This window comes from Oryctolagus cuniculus, chromosome 7 (assembly GCF_964237555.1).
Source record: "Oryctolagus cuniculus chromosome 7, mOryCun1.1, whole genome shotgun sequence".
In the NCBI taxonomy this organism is placed as follows: Eukaryota; Metazoa; Chordata; class Mammalia; order Lagomorpha; family Leporidae; genus Oryctolagus; species Oryctolagus cuniculus.
The window spans coordinates 144,514,522-144,535,941 of NC_091438.1; the positions used below are offsets into that span (position 1 = coordinate 144,514,522).

The 21,420-nt window shown below is 61.9% G+C and overlaps 2 protein-coding genes across 3 annotated transcripts; one reads left to right on the forward strand and one right to left on the reverse strand.

The window, feature by feature from the left end:
- Window positions 1-1,373: 1,373 nt before the first annotated feature.
- Window positions 1,374-8,331, forward strand: TENT5B (terminal nucleotidyltransferase 5B). Its single transcript, XM_002716121.5, has 2 exons — window positions 1,374-1,844; window positions 6,431-8,331. The coding sequence occupies exons 1-2, from the start codon at window positions 1,578-1,580 to the stop codon at window positions 7,448-7,450; spliced, it is 1,287 nt and encodes a 428-aa protein (XP_002716167.2). The 5' UTR covers window positions 1,374-1,577; the 3' UTR covers window positions 7,451-8,331.
- Window positions 5,984-16,445, reverse strand: TRNP1 (TMF1 regulated nuclear protein 1). 2 transcript variants are annotated; one of them, XM_051856798.2, is made up of 2 exons: window positions 15,509-16,445; window positions 5,984-11,643 (listed from the first exon to the last, which is right to left on the reverse strand). In XM_051856798.2, exon 1 carries the CDS (start codon window positions 16,329-16,331, stop codon window positions 15,648-15,650), a length of 684 nt encoding a protein of 227 aa, XP_051712758.1. In that variant the 5' UTR covers window positions 16,332-16,445; the 3' UTR covers window positions 5,984-11,643; window positions 15,509-15,647. The 2 variants fall into 2 exon arrangements, with proteins under 2 accessions (XP_051712758.1, XP_069933109.1); XM_070077008.1 differs by having other exon boundaries at window positions 15,491-16,445.
- Window positions 16,446-21,420: the final 4,975 nt, after the last annotated feature.

Below are 21,420 nucleotides of genomic sequence, written 5' to 3' on the forward strand. Positions count from 1 at the left end.
TTCAGATAGAGAGAGGGAGAGACAGAGAGAAAGGTCTTCCATCCGCTGGGTCACTCCCCAGCTGGAGCTGAGCTGATGTGAAGCCAGGGGCCAGAGCTTCTTCCAGGTCCCCCATGCAGGTGCAGGGGCCCAAGCACTTGGGCCATCTTCTACTGCTTTCCCAGGCCATAGCAGAGAGCTGGATCGGAAGAGGAGCAGCCAGGACTTGAACTGGTGTCCATATGGGGTGCCGGTGCCACAGATGGAGTCTTAACCCACTAGGCCACAGTGCCCCTCTATAAACTTCTTAGCAGCCGACTGCACTGAGGCCTGGAAGGGACTGGTCCAAGACCACTGAGCCAAGCAGGGGAGCAAGCAGTAGGTCCCCTCCCGGAAAGCCAGAGCCAGGGGCTGCTTAGCCCAAGAGTCGGCCTCCCCAGGTCCACTCCCATGTCTGTCAGGGTCAGGCTGGTGACCTCAGGTTTACCACTTCCAGATCTTGGTTTCCCCGTTTGTAAAGTGGCCCTATGACTGCTGCCCAGGCTGCCTCACAGGAGAACGTTGGGAGGATCAGATTCAATTTGATACGTTATTGAGAATATATTTAAGAAAAAATTATTACAGTGATGAATCGGATAGCTTTAGTTTCTGAATGTTTGCCACACACGTTTATTTAAAATCAGGAGGGAAAGAGATGAATTTAAAGCCATAATGAGGCTGCACTCTCCCGCCTCTGTAAGGTGGGAGAGGAAGCCAGGCTCACGGAGTGCCCATCCTCCAGCCCCGAAAAAGCCCCGCGTCGGCTTAGGTGCAGCTGAAAGGGTCTGCCGGTGCTACAGCCTTGGTCCAGAACTTGAGGGGACGCTAGGGAAGCTGTACCGGCTCCCGGAGCGCATCTACCCCGCCTGCACCTGCACAGCGACACCAGCCAGGCTGCTGTGTGAACGGGCCACGCAAGAGAGGGCGTTAGAAAGCGCCTCGCAGAATTCAGCAAGCGGCGCCGTCTCTCCGGGCTTCTGGAAAAGAGCGGACGACCAGGACCGGCCCGAGTGATTTTCTCAGTTCCTTCTGGAATTTCTCAGCGATCCGACCCTTCCACAAACTCCACAACTCCCTTTCCTCCCGCCTGCCTCTGGAGGGCGCTTTCCCTTTAAGTTCAGGCCCACCCAGGCCAACGACAAAGCACAAAAATTCTTTAAAGACCAAAGGAGGGAATTCAGCGTGTGAAGGGGGCGGGGCATGGGCGTGCCTTCCAGCCAATCGGAATCGCCTTGGGAAACACTGACTCACGTGCAAAGTTCTGCTGGCCAATGGCAAGGGCATCAAGAGGCGGGGCAGCTCCCTCTACGTGACAGCAGCGCGGACCAATAGGCATGTGGCCCGCGGCCTATAAGAGTCAGCTGGGCAGGGGACCGCGGGCTTTAGGGTCGGTGGGTCGTCGCTGTCGGAGGTGTGCCCCGGGTCTGCCTCGCCGTCGCTGCCGCCCCGTCCCTGCATCTCCGCCCCCCGCCTTGGTCCCAGCACAGCCGCTCCCCCCGCCCGCCTCCCCTTAATCACCCCCCGGTTTCTGCCGTCGGGGCTCCGGGGCTGGGCGAACGATGCTGTCAGAGAGCGGAGCTGAGAGCCGAGACGGGGCGGCTGCGCAGGTGGGGACGGCTACGGCCTCAGCGGTGGCTACGGCCGCCCCGGCTGGCGGCGGCCCCGACCCAGAGACCTCTTCGGCCTCGGCCTCCCTCGGCCGGCACCTGAGCAGGCTGAGTTGGCCACAGGTGAAGCGGCTGGACGCACTCCTGAGCGAGCCGATTCCCATTCACGGGCGCGGTAACTTCCCCACGCTGAGCGTGCAGCCCCGGCAGATCGTGCAGGTGAGAGGGCGCCTGGCGGGCGCGGGTAGGGGGGTCTGGGGGCTCTTGGGCTGGGAGGCACCCGGAGTCTGGTCAGTTCTCTGGGCAGCTCGGGAAACTGAGGAACGGGGCTGGGGCTGTAAACCTTGCACAGAACGTGTTGATGGTAGACCAGACCTCTTCCTCCTGCACCTCCTCCTCCTCATTTGGCTTTCCCTGTCCCCCCTCCCCTCCAATGGAACCCCGCGGGCCCTGGCTGGGGGAGAGGACGAGAACGGGGAGGGACTTGGCGGGAAGAAGAGCCCTGCCTGCGAGGACAGAAGATGCCAGGCAGCCCTGGGTGGGTAGGTGTGCACGCGTGGGCGAAACAGCTTTCAGTCCCCAGCCTCGCCTCCCACCCCCTTCACGGGCTCAAGATTCCAGGATCAGAATCTCGGTGTGTTCCCATAGAACCCCTGCCTAGGTGGGAAAGTCCAGAAATCCCCACGGGGGCTCCCTGTCTCCTGGCTGGGGTTGTGAGTCCAGGGCAGCCCAGCCCTGAGGGCGACGTCCGTATTTGTCTCTCTCCCCAACGGAAGCGCGGCAAAACCCAGGTCTCAGAGCGGCACCCCCGCGTTTCTCCTGGGGAACCAGAGAAGGGAATTCTGCCAGCTCTTTCCTATCTTCAGACTCCAGCTCTTCCCCTACCTGACTCTCCATGACCCCAAATCTCTCTTTCCTCTGCGCAGCCCAGGCACGGTCACGCTCTGCCGTGCCAGAGTTAGATCATTATTGAACCCATTTTACAGCCGAGGCCTCCGGGGCGGTAGTGAGCTACCTACAATGGCCTAATAAGGTGAAAATCAAACCCTGCGACTCGGGTCTTCCTGGGACTAGGCTGCTGCAGACTCAGGGTTTGCCCAAGCCCTCCTCCCCCTCCCCAGCTTTCAAGCTCACCTTCTAGGTGTTAGGGGAGTCCTTGATGGAAGGAGCCAGGAAATCCCTCGACAACCCCTGGGTGTGCTGCCAGCCAGGGCATCTACCTTCTGGGGAGGCAGCCAAGCAAGCCAGGTGAAGCAGACCGTGCCCCTGCCTCCGCTACCTTAGCCTCCAGTAGGGGGGAGGGCTGTGTAAAGGGGGGTTTCCTCATCCGCCCTCCCCAGGAACAAGGAACCCAACCGGAGGGGGTGGAGGCAGGGGCAGATTCCCCGGGCCTGACTCACCGCGGCCCAGTGCTGCTTGCAGAGGCATTCCTCGGCTGCCCGCTGTCATCTGGCTGATGAGCAAACCGGCCAAGGCTTTTTCTCCCCAGGACAGACTGTGGCATGGGGGACCAGGAAGGTGGAGCCCAGCGTGGGAGCCCCTTCTGCAGGGACACGGGTGCCCTCGGAGGAGAGGTCCTTGTGCCTTTCACAATGATCCAAACTGCTTTTATCAGTGCTTGCCAGGCGCCAGGCCCTGTTGGGGACACCAAGGGCACAGATGTGATTAGGCCCTCATAGCCAGGTCCATAGGCGCCGGCTCCGTGTGATCGCGGTGGTGTCCCCACCTCCTCCTGGACAAGGCTCAGGGGGACCACAGAATGGCGATCTGTCACTCTGCAGAGATTTCAGAGCTGGACTAGGCGGTCAGGCACCTGCGTTCAGGGCTTGGGCCAGTGTCAGCGTCCTTCACTGTCGTCATCTGCGCAGTGGGGACAGCTCCAGCACCCTGTCTGCTTCCAGAAGCCAAGGAAACAGCTGCCTCCACTGGGGAGAAAGCCTGTCTCCCGGCAGGAACCCGAGGCTGTCGGGGTGGGGGTGGGGAGGAAGGAGTGCAGATGGGGGCATCACACAGGAGGAACCCGAGGCTGTTGGGATGGGGGTGGGGAGGAAGGAGTGCAGATGGGGGCATCACGCGGGCTGGGGGGTGGCAGCAGTACTGATCGTTGCCTTGGGGCTTCTCAGCACTGGAAGTTTTCTTCTCAACCCCACGAGGCTTTGCCTATGGCAACAATTACAGCAGCTGGAGATGCTGTTCTTGCTGACACTGGGCTAAGGGACCCACCCTGGAGGCCCCCTGCCTACAGCTCTGGGAAGCTTGGTTCTAACTAGGCTTGGCTACTCATTGGCTCTGTGACCTTGGGTAAGTCCTCTGCCTTAAGCTGAGCTCCCCAGTTGCAGCCAGCGGCTGCTCTGGGTGTGAGTTTCACAAGCCTACCGGCTGACCACCTGCCAGTCTCCCTCCCTGCAGGTCTCACAGCAGCCCAGAGGAGATGGTTTGGGGGAGGGCCTTGGCACAGGAGAAAGGAGGGTGCAGTCCCTGCCCCCTCTGTGACTGGAAAGTCTGATTCAGGAGGCGCCAAGCTGCCCTGCAGTCCTGGGGTGTGGTGGTATCTGGGGATCACCTGCCAAACTGGCTGCAGTCACACCTGGGAAAGAGACAACAGCCGCTGGCTGGCTGACACAGCTGCCCATGGCCCTGATGCAGGGGGTTAACAAGGGTGCTACTACCTACTCACCAGGCCAGACGCCATGCCCAGGGGGGTACCAGCCTAGGAGCAGCACAGAGGAGGCTCTGTCAGCCTAATGGCACTAGGGGAGGGGGCTGGTCTGCTCTTGTGGGTCTGCAGGGTCCTTGGACAGAGGACATTGGCCCACTGCTCTCATTGGCCTCCGTATCACCTGACAGGTGTGGGTTAGAAGCCCCGAGGCTGGACTGCAGCAACTGGCCCCGGCTGGCTGGCCGAGGTGCACCCAGCCCCTACCTGCCTGCTCCCCAGCTGCTCCAGCTCTGGGCCTCAGGGAATTGAGGCCTGGCCTCACTTTGAAATTTGGAAAGGCAAGGAGGTTGAGAACATTAGTCCCTTAGTCCCTGCTCTTTCCAATCCGGGCTCTGCACCGTGCTGGGAGCAGGATTGGCTCTGGGGCCAGCCAGAGCTGAGCTTGAAGGTACCTTCAGGTGATCATGAACAGGTGACTCCACTCCTGTGAGCCTTGGTGTCTGCGTGGAGAACACAGCCATCATAAGATGTGTCCCTCGTGGATTCAGGTGTGGCCCGGCACCTGGCACTCACGGGGTGCCTAAATGCTTCCTCCTCCCCTACCCCATCCCTGTCCCCCTTGTTCCTGAGGGCCAGTTGCTTACCACCAGTGTTGCCATGACAACCTCTTCCCTTAGTCAAGGCCCTCGTCCCGGAAGCCTTCCTGGAGGAGCCGCCCGCCTCGGATTGCCCCACTGAGCTTGCCTCCTCAGCACTTAGGTGCATTCTTTGCAGTAATTCCCTGGGAGGCAAGGAGGGCAGCCCGACCCAGAGCTGGGCGCTGACTTGGCAGCGTGGCGAGGTTGCAGAATCGCAGCCGGCAGGAATGCTGCCTGGTCACTTTCAGGATGGTGTGTGAAGCACTTTGGGCTGCTGACCCTGCTGGCTCTTCTCCACGCCTGGGGCCTGGGGAGCTGCCTCCAGTTCGGCAACAGGTTCAAGAAACCCCATCGGCTCCCTGTCGTGTCTCTCCCCACTGGGCTGGGGAGCTTTCCTGGGATCCTGACCCCGTGGAAAGGGCCTGGCTTTGGGCTCCCATCCCTGCCACTTCTGCACAGCTTCACCGGACTGCCGCCCTGGGTGCTTGTAAGGATGAGTTAAGTGTGTCAATGTCAGAGCAGCCTGCACGGAAGGGAGAGTCCAACCAAGCTGGGTTCTAGTCTGAACCTGGCTACTCTGCGGCCTGGGGCATGTTTCTTAACCGCTCTGTGCCCCATCTGTCAATTGGAATCAGCGGATTGTTGTGAGGGGTAAGGTGGTAATGAACGGGAAATGCTAACGATATCTCCGATTCACTGGAGCAGTTAGCTCGGTGCCCGGCACGGAGCCAAGTGTTCCACTCGCTTAGTTAGAGAGGTAGAATAGCCTAGTGGTTTGGGCATGGACTCAGGTGGACTCACAACTCTGCATTCTCCAGCTGTGTGGCTTTGGGCCAGTGAGTTGGCCCCAGATGTGAAGTGGGGGCGAAAGCACCTAGCCCCCCGATTTATCATGAGGATTAAGTGAGTTTATATCTACAACTCCATCTGGGTCTCCCTGGTGAGCAGCAGTGGCCTGAGGACGAGGCCCATCATCTACTGCTTCCAGCCATGTTAGCAGGAAGCTGGATTGGAAGCAGAGTAGCCAGGACGCGACCAGCACACAGATACGGGGATGCGGGTGTCACAAGCAGAGGTTTAATCCACTGTGCCATGACACCTGCCTCAAGTTTCTATTTTAATGTGTAAGAGCACTTTAAAAGTTCATGGAAATACATGCTATGAAAAAACTACACATGGATTTCAAAATTCTTTGCAACAAAACAAATGTTTCTTTTGATTTCCTGTTTCCCGGAACCCTCCCAAGCAGCCTCACGAAAAGTGGGTAGATCAGGACCTGACACCCGGCCAGTCCGGTGCAGGTTTGCTCTTACTGCTGCTGTTCTGAGTCACTCCTCTGCTCTGCAGATTAGGAGATGGAAGCTTAGAGGGTTACAGGTTTCCAAAGTTACAACAGTTGGCAAGGGCTCAGCACTGATGGGTGGTGCCCTGAGCCTTCCATGGAAGTCCCAGAGCGCTCCCAGGGACCCAGGCTCCTGAGACCTGTCCTCCTGCCTCCACTCCCACAGGTGGTCCGCAGCAGCCTGGAGGAGCAGGGACTTCGAGTGCACAGTGTGCGACTCCACGGCTCCGCTGCCAGCCACATCCTGCACCCTGAGAGCGGCCTGGGTTACAAGGACCTGGACCTGGTGTTCCGGGTGGACCTGCGCAGCGAGGCGTCCTTCCAGCTGACCAAGGCCGTGGTGCTGGCCTGTCTGCTGGACTTCCTGCCCGCTGGCGTGAGCCGGGCCAAGATCACGCCCGTGACCCTCAAGGAGGCTTATGTGCAGAAGCTGGTCAAGGTGTGCACGGACACAGACCGCTGGAGCCTCATCTCGCTGTCCAACAAGAGCGGCAAGAACGTGGAACTCAAGTTCGTGGACTCCGTGAGGCGCCAGTTCGAGTTCAGCGTGGACTCCTTCCAGATCGTCCTGGACTCGCTGCTGCTCTTTGGCCAGTGCTCGTCCACGCCCATGTCCGAGGCCTTCCACCCGACGGTGACGGGCGAGAGCCTGTACGGAGACTTCGCCGAAGCCCTGGAGCACCTGCGGCACCGCGTCATCGCCACGCGCAGCCCGGAGGAGATCCGCGGCGGCGGCCTGCTCAAGTACTGCCACCTGCTGGTGCGCGGCTTCCGGCCGCGGCCGCGGTCCGACGTGCGCGCACTGCAGCGCTACATGTGCTCGCGGTTCTTCATCGACTTCCCGGACCTGGCCGAGCAGCAGCGCACGCTGGAGCGCTACCTGGAGGCCCACTTCGGCGGCGCCGACGCCCCGCGCCGCTACGCCTGCCTTGTGACGCTGCATCGGGTGGTCAACGAGAGCACCGTGTGCCTCATGAACCACGAGCGCCGCCAGACGCTGGACCTGATCGCTGCGCTGGCGCTGCAGGCGCTGGCAGAGCAGGGCCCCGCCGCCGCCGCTGCGCTGGCCTGGCGCCCTCCAGGCCCCGACGGGCTCGTGCCGGCCACCGTCAATTACTACGTCACTCCCGTGCAGCCTCTGCTGGCTCGGGCACACGCCTATCCAACCTGGCTGCCTTGTAACTGACTTGGACCCCGGGTAAAAGAGGCTGGGCCTCCCGGGGTGGCATGGGACCCCCAGGAGTGGGTGAAGGTCAGGACCGGGGACAGGCAGCCCGTGCCGGCCGGCCCAGCCCTGCTGCAGGGGCGGGCCTGCAGTTGAACAGGCGCCCTCCCCAGGCATGGCCTCCAGGGGCTTAAGGCCATGCGGGGGGCTCCCAGCAGCAGACAGACCCTTTTGGTGAGTGCCCCCTGCTTCTGGACCAGCATGATGGTGGGCTGCAGGGGCTGTTCGCTTTCAGAACCGGTCGGCTTCAGGAGATGAAGCAAGTCTGAGCGGTAGCCTCAAGGCCCAGCACCTCGGGTGGATCTCCCTGGCCTTGAGAGGGTCTTTTGGACAAGAGCAGCGTCCCAGGGCCTGTAGCCCACTCCCCACCCACCCCCGGGGATGTATGGGGACTGCTCACTTTTGGGGGGGGTGGTCGGGCCACTAACCCTGTGGTCCAACCTGGCTAATCACTGGAGAGGGAAACTGAGGCATCAGTCACACACACGGGTTTGGGGAGGGATGGGTATAGCCCAGACTCCTGAAATCCATACCCCAAGCTGTGAAGACCTCCTAAGGGGTGGAGTGAGCCATGGGCAGGCGCCAGGCGGCCCAGGGTGGGAGGCAGCCCGCGCCCCTCCCAGTGTGCGGCTCCTTCCCTCTTGCACCGTGAGGAGCCCGCCTGCCTGAGAGCTTGTTCTCTGGGAGGTGCTGGGACCACAGTCGAGTGCTCCTGCCCCCCACCCCCGCGGCCCCGGCTTGGTTATGGGGCTCTCACATGGGGGAGGGACCCCTCCTTTTCCACCCCCCGGGTTTGTTGTTTTACACTCCTAGCACATGCCAATAAAGATTGTCTGCACTGAGCCTGCACCATGCCTTCTCCCAGGAAAGGAAGGACCATCTACGCCTCCTGGGGCTGCAGCTGCCTCCCCCACCTGGTCTGAGCCTGGGTTGTATGTGGGAGGGAGCACTGGAGGGACAGTTGTTGGAGGCCTGGGCTGTGGCTGGGGGGTCGCCCCTCCTCCCTTAAGTACCTGCCCTAGACGACAACTGTATTCTGGGAGTTTGTGTCTGCACCTGACCTGCACGTGCCTCTTGCTGAATAGTGAGTGTTGCAGTGTTTTCTGCCCTAAGAGCCCCCGACCTGGCCGGCCACTCCACTGCCTAGTAATTGACTCAGACCCTGGTCACCCCATCTCTTCCTAGGGAACAAGTGGGTGCATCTGCACTAGAGGCCCCTCCAGAAACAGCAGCTAATGGGGCAGGTGTCGTCTAAGCAGTGAAGTCGCCACTTGGGCTGCCCATGTCCCACGTTGGCAGTGCCCTAGTCAAGTCCTAGCTCCTCTGCCATGATCCAGCTTCTTGCTAAGGTGATCCTGGGGGGTTGCAGTGAAAGCTCAAGTGGGAGACCCACATGGAGCTCCAGGCTCTGGGCTTTGGCTTGGGCCAGCCCTGGCTGTAGTAAACAACCGGGGAGTGAACCAGCAGACAGATCTTTCATTCTGCCTTTCAAGTAAAATTGAAAAAAAATTATCCGAGAGACACAGCAGCTGAGATGGGGGAGTTCAGGGTCCCCCAGAGTCCAGGTAGAGCCTCCTCCCTGGGAGAGCTTCCCTCAGTCGTCAGCCCCCCTCCACAAGTGCTGCTGGGTGTGCTCGGACTCGCCCCCAGCAGTGCCCCTGGAGGGGCAGGGTCTCTGCAGACCCAGCTGGGGCCGTGCCAGGAGCAGTGCCCACGGGGCATCAGGAGGTGCCCTGGACGCTGCCTTTCCTCTTTGATCCAGGGATTGCAAAGCCCTTAACACAGTCAGCCTCATTAGGGGCCTCTGAAGTGGCGGCTTTGATGGTTGCAGCCAGGGTGGAAAAAACAAGAGGAGTCCTCAGGGTACCAGGGTGAGCCCAGCCACCTCACCTGCTCCCTGGGTCCCTGTTGTGCAACCTGGTCCCTTCAGCTGCTGGAGGGGCAAACAGAACCGCTTCTTCTACCGGATGACCCACACCGGCCCCCCGCCCACGTCCCAGCTGTGTCGCCTCCCACTTTGGCCATCTGAGCCTGGGTGTGAGAAGATGTTCAGAGTGTAGGCAGGCACAGCTTGTCCAGGTGAGGCGTGGCCTTGAAACCCACGTGGTGTGTATGCAGTGCTCGCCGTGTGACGTTCAGGGACAAACAGCCACAGAAGATGAAGGTTACATTCTAATGGAGTAGACACCGTACAGACCCAGGAGATCCACGATGCGGGTGGAGTGAGCCAGGGGTAGGTGCCCGTGTAGACGGGGCTGGAGGTGCTGGGGTTCACCAAGGTTAAAAGGAAGCACCTCATTGAAAGGTGACACCATTGGCCCAAGACCTCAAGACAGCGGGAAGCCAGCGGGGCAGGTGTTCCGGCCTGGGAACTCATCTGAAGGTACTCATGCTCTCCCAGGCGTGTCTGCGGGAGGACACTGGCGCCTGGGGGTGTCTGGCTGGCCCGTGCAGGGCCCAAGAGTTCAGAGCAAGAGCTGCTGTCTCCAGAGCAGGCTCATCCAGTCCCCCAAATCACCTCATTTCATCCTCCCGACTCCGGGGGACAAGAGCGAGTGTGAGTCCCATTTTACAGACAGGGAAACCGAGGCCCAAGAAGTCAAGGTGTGCCCGACTCCAGAGCCACTGCTGTCAGCCTCTGCCTGTGCGCCACGTGGATGGCTGAGACAGCAGGCCTCTGTGCATGTACGTGGCACGTCCAGTGCTCCTGTGACACTGGCCACAGCTTGTGGTGACCATCTGGGGCCCGTGGTGGCGACCGCATGCCTCTGGGTGTGTTTGGGAGTGGCGCGGTGTTTCTGGGTGTGAGACAAACACTGACTCAGAGACTGGCATTGTTCTGCAGCCTTGCAGACGCTGGCACAGGCAGGAATTGGGAGCTGGGACTCAGACCGTTGTGGAAGGGAAGCAAGCCCCATCCTCCACCCTCCAGCCAGGCAGGGACGTGACCCGCCGGCCGCTCCTGGTCCCCTCTCTGCCCTTCTGCTCTGAGCCCTGGGGTTGCTGCCATCTAGGGACAGGGTGTCAACGGCTCCCTTGCTCCCAGCTTCCCATGAGAGGACAGTGACAGGCCCAGCAGGAAGTGAAGGAAGCCGGGCTTGTATTCCGTGTCGATCCCCACCTGACTGCTGCCCTTGTCCCTGCAGGCTTCCCCCTGTTGCCAGCCCTGCCCACCCCCTTGGACTTGGACTGCAGCCCCTTGTTAAATTTCCCAGCGAGAGCGTGCCCTGTCTCCTGCAGTGACTGCCACTGACCAACCCAGGCTCATACAGCCCTGCCCACCCCCACCCCGCCATCACACTGCCAACGTCACACAGTCCCACACAGGTCCCCTCATCACCTCCGGTGACAGGGAGGATGGCCCCGGGGAGGGCGGGCCGTGGGCACACCGGGCAGCAGGCCCAGGTCGCCCAATGACACCACACAGAAGCTGCTCAAGGAACTGGCCGCTCAGAGAGCCGTGACAGTCACCAAGGACGCGCTGCGTGGACGGCGGCCTCGCAGGGGCGAGGTTTATTCTTCCTGCTCTGATTCACGCGCTGTTGGGCTCTACACGTTCTGGGCTGGGAGGAAACAAGCTCCCTCCTTCCCTCTGTTGTCAGGAGACTGCAATGCAGGGGTCTCTGCCTTCATTGAAAACTTGACACAGAAGTTTAAGGTCTGCCCCCACCAGGAGCCAGCAGCTGACCGCTGGGCCGCAGGTGTGCTCCCATCACGGGGAGAGCCAGGGACCCCTCTTTGCTCAGACCCCCCAGCTTTCCCCCCTACAGGCCTCCTGGCACCATGAGACCCCAAGGCGGTGACGTCCACCAACACGGGGACAGAGCCGGCAGTGGCAGCTTCAGGACAGCTGTACCTTTAAAGGAAATCCCTTCGTTTTCCCCTTGGGAATGCTTGCTGTGCTCTGAAATCATCGGCCTGCACCTCGGGGGCCTGTGGTAACACCTCCTCCCTGCAGTGTAAGCCAAAATCAAGGGTGGCACAGTGCGGGCAAGCTCCCCGGAGCCTGGCCCCTGGCCACCGTGGAGGGAGGGCTCCTGCAAGGAGGGCGCCAAGCCTGTGCAGAGTCAGTTCTGGAAGTCTTCCTGAAGGAGGTGCCCGGGATAGAAGCGCAGTCCAGGAGTCCAGGTCCACAGCGTGGAGGCTCGGAGGAGCTGGAAGAAACCATTCCCAGAGCTGTAATTGCCTTTCCCACAGCCACCTGCCCCCCAACCCCTCCACATCTACCTGCTCCCCGAGGGGCAGCTGCAGGAAATGGGGCTCCCCCAACTCCAGCCCTGGACAGGGGTGGGGGCTCCTGGGGGAGGCAGAGGTTCCCTGGGGCCTTTGTCCTTGGCTGGGATCCCCAATGGTCTGAGCAGCTGGAATGGAATGTTCCTGGGATGAAAGCCCGCCCCTCCCCCCTCTCCCCTTATGGAGCTCCCCAGGGCTCCTGGAGCTGGGGGGGGGGGGGCGTTCCGGGGATTCCTGATATGGTGATGCTCTGGAGAAGCCGGGGCGCTGGGCCGGCCCGGGGTGCCTGGGCTCCCTCACCTACACATCTCCTGCTCCTTGCTCGCGCACAGCCGAGCTCCTCCCTAGCTCCACCCCAAAACACACAAACAAGAAACTGGCTCAGCAAAGGGAAGCCATTGCCCCCAGATCTCCCAGCTGGGAAAGTTCCAGGCCAGGACAGAACCCGCAGTCTGCCTGGTTCGGCCTGGGACCCTTTCTGCTCCCCCCCCAACCGGGGGAGGGGGGTGACATCCCCCCCACTCCTCTGCATCCCAGGCTGTCTGCCCTCCAAACCGCCCAGCCCAGATCTGCAGGGACGGGAGGCTGCCCTGCACAGCAAGCCCGAGCCTGGCTCAGGCCCTCCGCATCCCAGGGAGCCAGGTGTGCTGACTCAGCCTGACTCACCCCCACGGCCCAGACAACCAGGCCCGGGTGTGCCCAGACCTCAGCGGGAGCCAGGCAGCATCTTCTGCCAGCCCTCTAGGGTCTCCTATGTAACATCCTCCCCAGAACTGAGGACCCGGCAGGGGGCGCTACACGCGGCCGGAAAGAAATCCTCCCAGACGGAGCCCTCTTAGCCACAGCCTAATGTTTCAGGGATCCTCCAGGTTCTGTCTTTGGATGAAGTCACTCGCCCACCACGACCCTCTGCAGAGTGGCTGTGGGGCTGAAGCAGACCCTGGGCTTGGCGCAGTGCCAGGTGGGGTCAAGGACTAACAAGGGAAAGAGGCTGCAGTTTTCCCACGTGCTTCCTCTCCCTGAGTCATGAGCAGCTTGCCCCTCCTTCGGCTGGGAGAAGCCTGGGCCCCTGGGATGGTCTCGCGGGACCCGGCTGGCGAGGGCCGGGATCCTCGCGGACACTGCAGGCTTGCAGCCTCATCTCTAGGCGGCCACCTCGGTTGCCAGGCGGCGGCAGGGCCGGGTGTTCGGCTCACTTAGACACATGAAGAGCTCAGATGCCGAGCGCCAAACGAACAACCTCTTTGCAAGGAAGCCCCTTCCCCAAGCGAGTCCCTAGAACCACCACTACCCGCTAGTTCTGCCAGAGGTTTATAGTTCAAATTCCAGTTACCCCGGACGATCTGGAAAGACATGGGTGGGGGCGGGAACGCTGGGGACCGAACCTGTCCCAGGCCACGCCCCTAAGACTCGCACAGCAGCCCCACACTGCCCTCTGGTGGCGGCGCCCACACACTGCTGGGGCAGCCAAGAGAGGGAAGGGCTTATCCAGGTGAAAGGTGGGGGGGGGGGTCTCAGACCGGCAGCCTGAACTCCCAGCCCCAGGCATCAGCCTGAAGAAAGGCCCCCGTTACCCTCATTTCCCTTTGCTAAGATCCCAGATTCACTGGTGGCCATCAATGTCCTCAACGCCCAGCCCCCCCCCCCCGCAAGATCCCCACACTGTCCACGGGGCAGGGTGTGGGGAGATGGGAGGCTAAGTCCCCTGCCCAGGGGATAAGTTACTAACAAAGGCATAGCAACAGTACTCCAGCAACACACAACGCCCAGCAGCTGGCCCCAGGATGACAGCCAAGGAGGGCTTCCTGGAGGAGGGTGGGCAGACAAAAGCCTGGGTCCCTGCCTGGTGCCATCAATGCTTGTGGACTAAGGGGGAAATGCAGCCAGGCCAGGGCATTTCTGGCGGGGGGAGCTCTGGGGGGACCAGGCAGAGAAGGGAAGGTGACTTTGTCATCTGGCTGAGGGGCAGTGGGCAGTATGCTAGGCAGGAGCTGGGGTTCAAGTCACCATGCGTGGTGAGCCCTGACCCAGACCCCTGGTGGAGAGCAGGGGGCAGCAGTGTTGCTCAGGTCACCAGGCCCAGGCGCCACGTGCCCAGAGTGGTGTCTCTAATTCTCTGCCCTCCCACCCCAACCCCAAATCGGGGGAAAGCTGATTATCAACAAATCCCAGAGCAGAGCGAAACGGTGGCTGCCCAGAGCACTTTACACCATTAGCTAAAAGCTCCCCTGCACCCGGTGCCCTCCCGTGCAACCCAGAAACCAAACAGCCCTGGCTGCAGCCCAGCACTGCGGCCTGAGCTCTCTCATCAGGTCACTCCCACGAAGCGCCCTCCCTGGGCCTCTGGACCCCCACGGACCCAAACTGTTCCAGAAAGCGCTCCTTTTCTGGGGAGACCAGAGGATGCCAGCCTCCCCCCACCACCATGCTCCCATGACCCCGCTGAGACCCCCCCCAACCCCGACGGCTCTTCCCCAGCTAAGACCTGGTTCAGGGAAGCCTGAATACTGGCTGAGAAACCAGCCCCAAACTCTGGTACCCTGGGAGAGGGCCGGCTGATGGGATAGCATCTGGGGAGGGTCTTGGAGCGGAACCAGGGTCCCAGGGCTCTGACAACAGCCCCCTCCTCCTCCACCGCATTTCCAGGCCCAGACATGAGGACAGCCAGCCAGATCCAGAGAGGAGGAACGGAGCAAACACCAGGGAGGCCAGCATAGTCCCAGGTCACACAGCAGCCAGCAGCCGGGCCAGCGCCCCCCTCGCCCCCACCCAGGACACACACATGCCTGGGACCCCGCTCTGCCCCTTGCTGGCCTGTGACCTTGAGGGATCCCCTATTCGCTCCGCAAAGGGAGGACTCTACCCCTGGCTCCATGAGCAAAGCAGTGCCCACTCCTCAGTGCGACTTAAAGAATGCAAGTGCCCTCTGAGACTCCACCTGGTGTTCGCTGCCCCGTGGCCCTTCTGGGAGGCGACCATGCGCACTTCACGGACCACAGGTGAGGCTGCCTGAACTCGGCTGTGAGCAGCAGAGCAGCAGCTGAGTGGGGGAAGGGCTGAAGGACATCTGGACAGGAAGAGATCTCATTTCCAGTCTGGCCCTTTAAGGCCCCCTCTTCTGGAGGCTGATGCCATACCTGCCGCTTTGGGGCCTGCTGAAGCCCATCGCCTGGCTCCAACCTGGCTCCAGCCCCGGCCCAGCCATCCTAGAGACAGGCTGAGGTGGGGGGCCCCAGGCGAGCAGGTGCCAAACACTCCTTCTCGGTCCGGGGAGTCGGGCTGTGGCCTCAGCACAGTTGCGGGAGTCCTCAGCCTCTCTGGGGATTCTATCTCCGCAGATGAGAAACAGGGGCTCAGAGAACTCAGTCCTGCAGCCCCGGGCTGGCCCCCGCCCCATCCTGAGACCCCATCATTCTGCCTTCCCCCCCGGGTCTGGGCAGAAAGCTGCGGCCTTGGGGGCCAGGCTTCTCATAGCCCCCAGGAACCTAGGACAGGGAAGGCAACTCGCGGTGGGGGTGGCGGGGCGGCATCCGGACCGCGGGCTCCAGCAGGGGCAAGTCTGCCACGAAGCCCCTCCTGGGGTCTGAGCGCCCCCGGCTCTCACCGTCCAACTCTCTAACGGGGATTTGGGGCCAACACCCTACTCGGCCCGGTGGTCAGGGAGGGGCGGAAAAGCGGACAGCTTCATCAAGGACCCCGCAGACTCCAGAAGCCCCAGGGAGTGGGGGTCCCGGGCCCTGCACCCCCAGCCCCGCCATGCGAACGCACCGGCCGCTAAGACCGCACCTCATGCTTCTCTCCTGGGCCCCTGGCCCCCCGACTGTGTCCGCCTGTGGTCCACCTGTTCATCCACGTAGGTGTCGCCGTCCTTCCATCCACCATGCGTCCGTCCCGTCCAGGGTGGCCAGCGGTCCAGGCGCTGGGGTCAGCGCTGGGGGGAGGCGGGGCCGCGGGGCGGGCTGCGGCGAAAGGGCGAGTCGGGCTCCGGGCCGTGGCCGCGCCGCAGGCGCCCGGCGCCCCAGGGCACACAGCCTCCGAGGCCGAGCGCCGAGGCGAGCAGCGCGGGCGGGCGGCCCCGGCGGCCGCGGCGCGAGCCCTTCTTGAGGCGGGACCCGTGCGCCGCCAGGTAGAGCTCGGCCTGGGCCACGCCACCGCTCAGGCGGCCCAGGCTCTCGGCGCGGTGCGCCAGGCGCAGCTCCGCCGCCAGGAAGACGCGGTGCAGCTGCAGCACTCGGCTCTCCAGCTCCGACACCAGGCGCCGGCGGCCCTCCACCTCCAGCAGCCGCCGCCGCGCTTCGGCCAGCTCCAGCGCGCGACCCCCCGGCCCCGCCGCCGCGCCCGGGCCGCCGCTCGCGCCCCCTGCCGGCCCGGTGACCCCCGCGCCCGCACTAGCGCTCTGGCGCCAGCGCTGCAGCTCCTGCCCCTCGGCCGCGCCGGCTGCTGACCCCTGGGTCGCCTCGGGCTGCTGCGGGGCTGAGGTCAAGGTCGGAGTTGGGGGCGGGAGCTGAGGGGATGGCAGGGACTCCCGGGGCGGTGGCGGCGGGGACCCGGGTTCTGCGGTCCCTTCCTGGGCCCCCGGGCCGCAGGCGCTAATGCGGCAGCCCGGCATCCCCCGCCCCCGCAGGTCTGCGCCCGCCTGTCCGCACGCGCGGGGAGGTGGTGGACACCCCGCACCCGGAAAGCAGAACGCGGCTGCAACCCCCAGCACCAGCGCTGCACCCGCCGCCGGTGCGTCTTATAGAACACGGGGCGGAGCGATGGCCAACTCGGCCAATCGGAGGCGGGCATGCCCTGAGCCTGCCTCCCGGGCCCTCGCGTGCGGGGCGTGCCCCAAACCCGGCTAGTGCCGGTGCTTAGAAATCACCGCACCCAGCCTCCACGCGGGGCACGCGGGCCGCGCTTTTGCCCGAGACCCCACTGAGGGACAGCGAGCGCCGGGATTCAGGCTCAGGAAGTTGCCTCCCTGAGCTGCGCCCCTTCCCATACCTGACGCTGCCACCACGGCCAAATCAGTCCTCTGTGGTCTCCCAGGACACAGGATCCACCCGGCTGGGCGAGGAGTACACGCGGCGGGGTGGCTGGGGTTCCGGGGGAGGGGCACCAGGCAGACCCTTCGCAGGCAGAACGGACGCCACAGCGGAGCGGCGGCGCCAGCAGACATCGGTGCCACCCACCCCCCAGGAGCCCTAGGACCCCCCGGGGCATGCCAAGTTCTTTCCCGCTCTGGAGCCTGCGTGCGCCGCACCGCAGATGCCCCCACACCTTTCGCGAGGAGAAAGCAAGCCCTGAAGGTGTGGCGATGCATTGCCCAAGGTGGGCTGGCTGCCACGTCGGGTCCCTGCCAGCGGGGGGGTTCGGGTGCCTGGGGTAGCTAGCTCTGCGCCTCCTTAACTGGGACCCTAATCATCCCCGCAGAGTGGGTAGGGGTGACCCTGTCACACCTTTTCCAAACACGGTCCCAACGCCTTGGCCCTGCTTCTGTTTGTGCGTGCGAAGGCTCCGTGGGGGTGGGTGCCGGAGGGCGAAAACCAGCTTTCAAACCGACTGTGCAGGGCTGCTACCTGCCTGGGGCGGAGTGAGGGCGGTGAGACCCCTGCCCCAGCTCCAACAGGAGGCCCATGGGGAGCCGGGAGCCTTTGATGAGAACAGAGCCTCATCCCTCCCCCCAGGTTCTGAGTGCTTTCAGGTGCCTTAGACTGAGTGACAGGGAACACGTGGGCGAGACAGCTCGGCTCCAGAGAGGCTGGGGCGGGGGACGCCGGGCTCAGCAAAGAGGAGGGAGTGAGGGGGAAGGCGCCCAGTGACCAGTGGTGGAGGCTCACGGCGTGGGTGGCTCGGTGAGGGGAGAGGGCTCAGTGACTCAGTGAAGGAGCTGGCGCTCAGCGGGGGGGGGGGGGGGGGGGCTGGTCATGGGCGGACAGGTGTGGTGAGGCCCCCGTGGAAGGGAGGCTCAGGGAGAGGAGCCAGGCCCCCTCCCCCACCCCGCCCCCAGGGATGCTCTCACTTTTCATGTCTGCCTCCTGTTCATCCACTTCTGAGTCTTTCTCTGAGCTGAGGTCCCCAACCCCATCCCGGTGGGGAGGTGGGGAGGTGGGTGGGTGTTTTGCCTGCATCAGGCAGATCACTGCTCCTAACTCCTGGGGGAGGAAACAAGGGGAACAAGACCAGGGCTCACCCCTACCCCACCATCAGCCAGGTCCAGAGAACCCGTCAGACCTGATTTAAAAAACCCTCGCACTGCCCACCGGGGTGACAGCGAGTAACCTCTCCCTCCGGTGGGAAAAGGTGCGCAACCCTGTGTCCTGCAGGAATGCCCTTCACATCCTCACCTCATTCCCAAGGCGTGAGGTGTTCAGCAGCCTTTTCCTGCTGAGAGAGGAAGAGGCTCCCCCCCACCCCACCCCCATCACCCAGCAGGTGGGTGGCCAAGTAAGGGCTCCCACAGGGTCTGGCCCAGCCCCAAATCATCCCTGTCCTCCCTGCTGCTCTCCAGCCCCGACCCCCACTCCTCTGCTCTGTGGCATTTCCCACAGGTCACAGATATGTGTGTGTGTGTGTGTGTGACTAACAGTGATTACCCGTCTCTCCCCCTCCCTGGTCCTCCTACCACCAGAATGCCCCAGTGTTAAGGACAATGCAGGGCCCTATCAGGCAGTCAGTAAGCATTTGTTTGAATGAAACATAACACAAGGCTGGCGCTCACTGTGACTAGGAGTCCCCTTCTCTGCTCATTCATTTTTTATTTCACTCATTCAACAGTTTGCTTCCTGCCTCTGCTGGGCTGGCCTCTGGAAGCCCCTGTCCCCGGTGAGTCTGGGAGCACACAGCAGGTGATGGCAGTTCGGTGAGGTTTCCGCCCTGATGAGAGAAGCAGAGGTGGTGGGAACGCGGAGCAGCACTGGGCCCAGATGGACCGGGAGGGTTTCCTGTGGGAGGTGATATTTCAACTGAGACCCGAAGGATGTAGAGATGGTGGGCGGAAGGGACACTGTGTGCAAAGGCCCAGAGGTGAGACAAGTTTGGCATCTGCCGGTTTCCTTAGCTGAGCTCCACACTCCCAGGAATGGGCAGGGGCCACAGTCCTCTGCCTGCTGGTACGTAGCCACCCTGGCAAACACATTTGGAATGAGGGATGCATCTTATAAAATTTATTTATTTAAGAGAGAGAGAGAGAGAGAGAGAGAGAGAGAGAGAGAGATTCTATCCATTGGTTCACTCCCCCAAATGGCCACAACAGACCAGGCTGGGCATGCCGAAGTCAGGAGTCAGGAGCTCCATCCAGGTCTCCCATGTGGGTGGCAAAGTCCTTCACGTCCTCAAATGACTCCTCAAATTCACTCCCCAAATGACCACAATGGCCAGGAGCCAGGAGCTTCCTTTGGGTCTCTCACGTGGGTACAGGACTTGGGCCATCTCCCACTGCCTTCCCAGGCCATAGCAGAAAGCTGGATTGGAAGTGGGGCAGCCGGGACTTGAACCGGCGCCCATATGGGATGCTGGCACTACAGGCTGGGGCTTTAACCTGCTGCTCCACAGTGCCGGTCCCAAGGGAAAGTATGTTTAAGCTCTATGGATTACTGTGGTTTCTTTTTCTTTTTTCATAATAATGTTGATTACAAAAACCAGGCTGGTGTGGGGACATGGGGACAGACCAGTCTCTTTAGCCTCGGTGGCTCAGGTGCAGTGCCTGGCTTTTTCACGTTGATGCTACACTCACTGAGGGTAGTGGTTACGGCCTCCATGGTTAGTTAGGGTGTGCTTGGGGTCCTTGCCCTCGCTCCAGGAGCTGCCGGGACTAGTGTCCCTCGTTCTGCAGCACTGGAGGGTGTGGTCATTGGCAACATCTGAGACAAACCTCCGGGCAGTTGGAAGGTTGAACCCAAGGGCACCCGTCTCTGCACTAGGTCAGCAAGCGGGCAATCCTCTAGCTGCAGCGAAAGTCACCAGAGGCTTGTGGAACGCCGCTGGCTCCCAGCTCCCTTGGCCGTGCTGGGCAGGCCCTGAGCCCTGTGAGCTGCTTCAGACACGCCCGCTCCAGGGGCCCTGCTGCTGACACTCCGCCTCCTAGCCGTGCTGACCTGGTCTGCGCCCCCCACCAAGGCCTAGCCCAGCACCTCCCTGCTATCCCTGCAGGACTGGCCTGATCCCAGTCTGGGGGAGCCCCTGGGTGCCTCGGGGCCTGCACCCCAGCCACTGCAGCTCACGGGGCTGCTCTGTTGCCTTTTTCTGATCTACGTAAAACGTACACATTCCTGTTGTAGAAAAGCTGGAAAGCAGAGAAAATACTAGAATATTTTTTAAAGACTAGAGAGGGGAAAGGGCCCTGAATCCAGAGAGACTTTTGTATCTGACGTCCTTTCCCAGACACGCGAGCCGGAGGAAGGCACATTTCTCTGAACGTCCAGGTCCTCATCTGAGAAAGGAGACTGCAAGCCGGGTCCCAGACAAGGACACTGACAGGTGCAAGGTCTCTGCCCCTGAGCCTGCGGTCTGAATCCGGGACCCTGCGAGAGAAGAGGCAGCACAGACAGATCAGATTCCAGAGTCCTGATCGGTGGGTCCCTTCCCCTCCTGGCACCACCCCCACCCCGGGGAAAGCAGATGGCTGACAGAGCCCTGGGGAGGGGACAGTGAGTAGAGCCCCAGCTGGGAGTGGGGTGAGGCAGGGGGCGAGGCCCGAGGAGTCCATTTCCATCCCAGCCTAGAAGATTCCAGGCTTCTGCAATGAGAACCAGCCCCCCCCCCTTCAGTCTCTTCCTGGCAACCTGGCCTGGCACCCTCTAGGATATGATCTCAGTTTAATAATTTAGCAGATGCAGACAAAGATAGCAGCTCTGAAAATAACCCCAGCAGGGCCCGGCCTGCAGCTCCCCTTTCCCCAGCGGACTCCCCTGCCCTTCCCTGCCTCTTGCCTGCACACGGTCCGGTGCCCTGACCGGCCAATGGACACCTGACCCAATGCCGCTCCCTCTGCCTCCTCCCTCCTCTGTCTCTCCCTCCTATTAGGAGCTGTCCCATTGATTATGTCTCAAAGGGATCTTGTCCTAGAAGCCAGAAGACACGGGTTTCATTCACTGCGTGGCCCTGAGCAAGTCTCTTCTCTCTGAACCCCTGTTCCTGCGTTTGTAAAAGAAGGCCTCTGGATTCCTAAATGTGGCAGGGACAGAAAGGCCGGGGTAGGGGCAAATTACTTGGGCGGGCGATGGAGGTCTCCCGGGGTGGGGTGGGGGGGCCACCTGCGGTGTCCGTGCTGCCTGCTGTTCTGCTGCTCCATCCAGAGAGCTCAGGTTTTCTTTGTTTTTAATTTCCCTTGTGATGAAAATTTTGTCCTAGTTATTATTCCTAGAATAAAAGACTGTGACTTGTGTTCACAAAGAAGGTAGCAGGTGCCACGTGTTTTTTATTTTTTTTTAATGCTTCATCATGTTTCTGACAGGCAGGAATTATACCCTTTCCCACTTGAAGCACTGTGCAAATCACACCAGCTTTAGGGTCTCAGTTTTCACATCTCTGCAGCCGTCAGGTGTTGGAGGCTAAGTAGGACGAGGTAAGCGCCCTAAGGGCCGAGACCGTGTCTGCCTGCACTTGTTCAACAACGTCATCAGGCACCTACCAGGGACCAGCCGCTGCACAAGGTGTTAGGGGCACATCCGTAAAAAGAGGTACCTAGGTGGGCGTGGTGGGGCACGGGCTCGGCT

What these genes read in the sequence shown, in the direction of transcription:
- TENT5B (XM_002716121.5), top strand. Translation starts at nt 1,578, where the DNA reads ATGCTGTCAGAGAGCGGAGCTGAGAGCCGAGACGGGGCGGCTGCGCAG. An exon ending in AGCCCCGGCAGATCGTGCAG is followed by an intron (nt 1,845 to 6,430) that starts GTGAGAGGGCGC and finishes CCACTCCCACAG; the next exon opens with GTGGTCCGCAGCAGCCTGGA.
- TRNP1 (XM_051856798.2), bottom strand. Translation starts at nt 16,331, where the DNA reads ATGCCGGGCTGCCGCATTAGCGCCTGCGGCCCGGGGGCCCAGGAAGGG.